This window comes from Dunckerocampus dactyliophorus, chromosome 2, assembly GCF_027744805.1.
Source record: "Dunckerocampus dactyliophorus isolate RoL2022-P2 chromosome 2, RoL_Ddac_1.1, whole genome shotgun sequence".
Classification (NCBI taxonomy): domain Eukaryota; kingdom Metazoa; phylum Chordata; class Actinopteri; order Syngnathiformes; family Syngnathidae; genus Dunckerocampus; species Dunckerocampus dactyliophorus.
Genome location: NC_072820.1, coordinates 42,634,740 through 42,640,325, shown reverse-complemented (window position 1 = coordinate 42,640,325; position 5,586 = coordinate 42,634,740). Strand labels below are relative to the sequence as shown.

The 5,586-nt window shown below is 39.1% G+C and overlaps 1 protein-coding gene across 1 annotated transcript; it reads right to left on the bottom strand.

Moving 5' to 3' along the window:
- Positions 1–1,427: 1,427 nt before the first annotated feature.
- Positions 1,428–5,448, bottom strand: LOC129171494 (uncharacterized). Its single transcript, XM_054760194.1, has 4 exons — positions 5,111–5,448; positions 2,711–3,076; positions 2,518–2,627; positions 1,428–2,425 (listed from the first exon to the last, which is right to left on the bottom strand). Exons 1-4 carry the CDS (start codon positions 5,178–5,180, stop codon positions 2,294–2,296), a joined length of 678 nt encoding a protein of 225 aa, XP_054616169.1. The 5' UTR covers positions 5,181–5,448; the 3' UTR covers positions 1,428–2,293.
- Positions 5,449–5,586: the final 138 nt, after the last annotated feature.

Below are 5,586 nucleotides of genomic sequence, written 5' to 3'. Positions count from 1 at the left end.
GCAATGTCAAAGAATCCTTTAAAAAAGTCCTGGATCCAGACAGTAATCCGTATCATCCCCAAAATTTCATCAGTTCTTCCATATCCCGTTTCTGACAATTCCCCAAAAAATTCACCCAAATTCGTTCAGAATTTTTCAAGTTATTTTAAACACAAACAAAGAAACAGGCAAAGGGATAAACGCCGGCAAAAACATAACATAAGCAACAAACGTGACAACACCATGATAAATATTACTGATCATAATTCTGACTTTAATAGAGCGAGTTACACCATTCAAAGACTCGTATGCAGTTTGAAGTCTGCACTTTTGATGCAAATTGAAACGGAGTATCTATGTGGCTTTGTCATCATGCTGCATCACCTATCATACTTTGCCGGTATAGACCGCGGATAAGAGGCCGTGTACACCTGACAGCTAACTAGTCATTGTCCGTGTTTCAAATCACACACTTGCACACTTCCAAGTAGCATTTTGCGTGCATACGTGCGTTAACAGTGAGAAGCAAAATGCCAAAATTCAGTTCACTGTCAGTACCCAGATGATGCACTCGATGGACCCTAACGACCCTCAATCAATGTGGAAAAGGAGGGACTAACTCGAGTGGTTACCATTAAAAAAGAGAGGCGAAGAAGAGGAAGCGTGTAAATATTGCGATCGTCATTTCTGGTAAATACGCAACAATGGTAATGGATTTGGGACACAACTACACCCTCAAAATTTGCACCCTAAGGAACTAAGTGCCAGAGGTGTGGACTTGCATCTCACTCATCCCCGTATGTATGTATGTACTGTATGTATGTACTACTTCATTATTTATCTAGATTTACATTACCAACCACTGCTATTTGCACCCATGACCACTGCACTACATACTGTTCTGAACGTAACACTGTGAATTTGTAGCATGCAACATTGCAAATACAATAATTATAATTAATCTATAATATTCTATGTAAATATGTATAGAAGTATTCTCATTCTTCTTGTTTCGTTAGGTTGGAGCTGTCGGAAGCTTGACCCCCAGTGTGCAGAGACGAGGCGATGGAGTGCAAAAATAAAGGTTCTTTAATAGTGTAAAACAGGAGCAAACAAAAGGCGACAGAGAAAAGGCTCTGTGACAAAAAGTGCAGGTAGTCCAGGTAAGTAGATAGTTCAAGTGACAGCACTGATTAGGAGGCATGAAACATAAGTCACAAAGACAATGGCAATGAACCGGCGCTGGCCTTTTAACTGCCGCAAATGACAATTGGCCGCAGCTGTCCGAAGCGACTGTCTCCGCCACCACGCAGGAAGTACAGCTCGCCAAAATAAAGGCGCAGGACAGGAAGAACTCGCTTCTGTCCTGCGTAACATAACACTTCTCCCTATATGTAAACTTATTTACTATTGTTGTACTTTGTAACAGAGAGTGATGTTGACCGGAGTGAAATTCCTTTTGTGGGAACACACATGGCAAATAAAGCTGATGCTAAATCATTCATTTGTCAAATGTAATAGACTGTTGCATTGTTAAAATGACAGTTTACTACTGTGCTTATGACTTGTAAGGACTCGTGAATTTCAAGTCTATGACGTCGAACTTGCCTTGATCTGTCTTGTCTTGATTTGAGACTTGAGATTAAAGGCTTGAGACTTACTTGAAGCTTGCAAAACACTGGCTTGCTCCCACCTCTGCTGAGTATGCAGGGTACCAAGTGTACATATTGAAGTGAGTAAGTGAGAGATTTGGAACACAGCCATTGTCCTTTAAATAAGTCACATGTAAAATTTGATGTACAGTCATGATATAAAAGCTTGTATATTTAGTTAAATTGTTAATTTCATTGCTAATTTAAAATTCAAATCTGTCATGTATTCATTGACCGATATGTAGGTAAGAGGCCAATGGGGGAAAATGCTTTGTTTTTTTTGCAAACAACATTACTGAATTATGATTATGATTTATACTATTTTTCAGAGATTTATCTCATTAGTTTACATGAAATTGGTCGTTTATATCAACTAATTTCAACAGCAACGTTGTAAAACTTCATTTATTAAACATTTTGTTTAGGAAGTACATTATTTCACGTTGAATAAGACATAAATGATAGCAATTGCATGCTTACATGTATGCTTACATGGGTAGGATGTGGTATAGCTCAAACACGTAATAGGCCTGCAAAGCGTATTTGTCATGAAAAGGAAACAAAAGAACAGTCGTTGACACCTTTGCAGTTTGCAGGCTGGGCTTTTTTCTGCAAGATGCAAAAAAAAAGAGAAAAAAACATGTTGCAAAAATATCTTCGCACTATATGTATCTGATGTCCACAGTATTTTCGAAGTAGGGATCATGGTGGCCCCTGTGATGATGGCACACACGTTGTATCCTGTACATTCTGGTTGGAACCGATTGTATGCCAGGTTGGAAGTGCTTTTTAAACTGCAGGAACACAAAGAAAAAAAACCACAAAAAATGGACAAATAAACCCCAACAACAACCAAAACAGTGCATGATAATAAGTGGTAACTTACTTTGTATCTGTTCCTCAAAATGACTCCTCCTGCTGCCATGGTGACAGTAAACACTGTCACATTCACAGCAATCAAGATGAGATCCAAAACATTACTGCATTGTTTCACATCTGTGACGGGAGAAAAAAGTGTACCACTTGTTATAAGACTGACAAACTGGTAATGGCTATTCTTTGAACATAAACACTTTCACCTCTGACAATGATAAGAGTGTCATTGTTGAGGATGGTTTGCTCAGTCTGAGTGTCTAATTTGAAGGAGGTCCATTGACAGTTATACAAGTCAGTGTCTTCCATCTGCAGCAGAGACAGCTTGATAGTGAAGCCATGGCCCTTGTCCGGGTGGGTGAAAGAAGTTATGTGAATTCGGCCCTCAAATTCTGCACAAACTGTGCTCTTAGCAAGCCGGCCTTTATCCAAGGACAAGTACAGCACGTCCCTTCGGCCTCGGAAATGCCTGCGGAGGTAGACTCCTACTGGATGAGGCAACACGGTGGAGCAGGTTATCTCCAAGGAGGAGTTGACACTTACAACAGACGTTTGTGAAGGATTCTGAGAAACTGTGAGGAAGAGACACATTCATTTCAGTTTATGTCTCAACATGACAATGACCCCAAGGTTGCAACCAAATCAACAAAATAATGGCTTTCAAATGGTGTCCAAAGTGCGGCCTCGGGACCATTTTTGGCCTTTGGCATTTTCTGAAAAAAATATTTTTAGTATTAAATAGATATATTGTTGGATAATACAGAATTCACTCATTTATCGTGGTTAATTGGTTCCAAACCCGACCGTGATAAGTGAATTTCCACAAAGTAGGATTCCTTATTCATAAATTGAATATTTTCATTGTTAGAGCATAATAAAACATTTTTTACAACCTTCTAAATACTTTTTAAACATTAATACATCCCTCCAGACATGAAATAACACACTTATAGTCAACTTTACTTTCATATTATCCAGTATAGAAGACATAATAAGAGTAAATACGCCATTTAAGACATAAATGTATTGCTATAAACATTTTCCCTTGAAAGGCGGACAGGAAGTGAGTTGTGTTTCAGCTTGGTGTGGGTTATGGCCGCAACAGTAGACCATGTTTTTATTGGGGATTTTTATTAGTGATTATTCTGCCTGTTGTGAAATAATTCAAACTTGCAATGAAAGTCTGTTGTTCTGGCGATCAAGTCCGGCATTTGTGTCTCACCGAACATTCCAGTAACATTACTGACACCTAGTGACCAATGTAGAATACTACATATCATTGACTGCGCCTTTTGAATGCCTTTGATTTGTATTTTAGTTCATTTATACATTTTTATGCTTGAAAATGCTTAACTTAGAAAAAAAATGCATAAGTTTAACCCAACCATAAATATGCATATGTTTTGATCAATAGTAGGCCGTATTCAAACACAAAACAGCATGATTTATCAATTTTATATTTTTGAATATATACACAAAGCTAACTGATGTTTTATTTTGATCAGTGATTCTCAACTGGTGGTTGAGGACCCAAAAATGAGTTACAGGTCTATGCCTGGGTAAAAAAACAATGTAATACCGGATGCCCATGAATGCACCTCGCAATCTTGTCTGTGCTATTCATTTGTTACACCGCCACGGGCTGCGTGCCATGTTTATGGGTGACTTTGTCAAGCTTGAGCAGGAGGGGAAGACATAACGTGCCGTCCGTTCGACACACAGATATCTGCTGGAGAAGAGCGCGCCATAAACAGAAGACAGCGTCTGACCACTGCAGCTCACGTAGTGTTGCAAAATTAACTAAGATATCTGTGAAGTTTCAGTTACTACAATTCTGCAATTTGGGTTGCCATGTGGGCCCACACTGTATGAATAGGTATGAATGTGAGTGTGCATGATTGTTTGTCTATATGTGCTCTGAAGTCAGCTGGGATAGGCTCCAGCATACCCCCGTGACCCTAATTAGGATAAGCGGCATAGAAAATGAATGGATGGATGGATGCGTCGCCGCTTGTCATTGAGCGGTGATGGTGGGTCCCGCAGCCAAACCAGTTGAGAACCACTGGTTTAGATAGCTTAGCACAGGGGAGTCCAAAGTGCAGCCCATGGCTCATTTTATTGGTTTGCAGCACATTGTAGGAAAAAAAAAAAAAAATATATATATATATATATATCTATCTATCTATCTATCTATCTATCTATCTATATATATAACCCCCCCCCAGCAAAATTAGAGAAAAAAGGCACTGTCTGCACAAAACCAAAACATTAACATCGTAGCTTTGTGTTGTTATAGGTGACAATGCAAATTAGTGTAATTTATTTATTTTGTATTTCCCTCTTTGTTTTATTCTTTCTTATTGATTTGTACAGATCATACGCGCCCCCCCAAAAAAACGAGTTCAGTTGATTTCTGAAACACAAAGTCACCCAATTTTACAGGGAAAAATATGCAGAAAGCCACAAATTCCAAATTCTATGAGATACAATATACAGGCAATGCAAATGTTATTATGGTCTGGTAAAATGGTAAATACTCCAGAAAAAGACGACTCATTGAAGAAATCCTTTGTGTTTTAGTGCAAAACAAATATGATATTCCTCACCTGGCCAGGTGTGCACGACAGTTGGAATGCAGAATAATCCAAGCACACAGCTCCACCAGCCGACTTTCATCCTTCCCAGCCTTGTTGAACACAGCAGCTTGACGGACTAATCAGCTTCACTTTTTCACAAAGAAGCGATGCGGTTGCCAAAGGAAGTAAGATACTCGCCTTTACGTGAGTCAGCTCTATACTCTACTGTTGTTTATGCACGTGCAAGCCTGCTTTCACTATGAAGTGTACAGCACAAACTTGGCCGTACCATAGCCAAGTTTGTAGCTAAAATGAATTGTTTGAGCGGATATCGTTTTGCTAGTGGCAAAAAGCGGAATGTAAAATATGTAAAATGTCATTTCCATCTAAAAGATGAAACTGTACTGCATGTGGAGTATATGACAAGACACACTGAAGCAGGGGTGACCAATAAGTTTCCACCGAGGGCCGCAGACTGAAAAAAAAAATCAAAGAATGTGGGTGTC

What these genes read in the sequence shown, in the direction of transcription:
- LOC129171494 (XM_054760194.1), bottom strand. Translation starts at nt 5,180, where the DNA reads ATGAAAGTCGGCTGGTGGAGCTGTGTGCTTGGATTATTCTGCATTCCA. An exon ending in TGTCGTGCACACCTGGCCAG is followed by an intron (nt 3,077 to 5,110) that starts GTGAGGAATATC and finishes TCTTCCTCACAG; the next exon opens with TTTCTCAGAATCCTTCACAA. An exon ending in TTTTGAGGAACAGATACAAA is followed by an intron (nt 2,426 to 2,517) that starts GTAAGTTACCAC and finishes GTGTTCCTGCAG; the next exon opens with TTTAAAAAGCACTTCCAACC.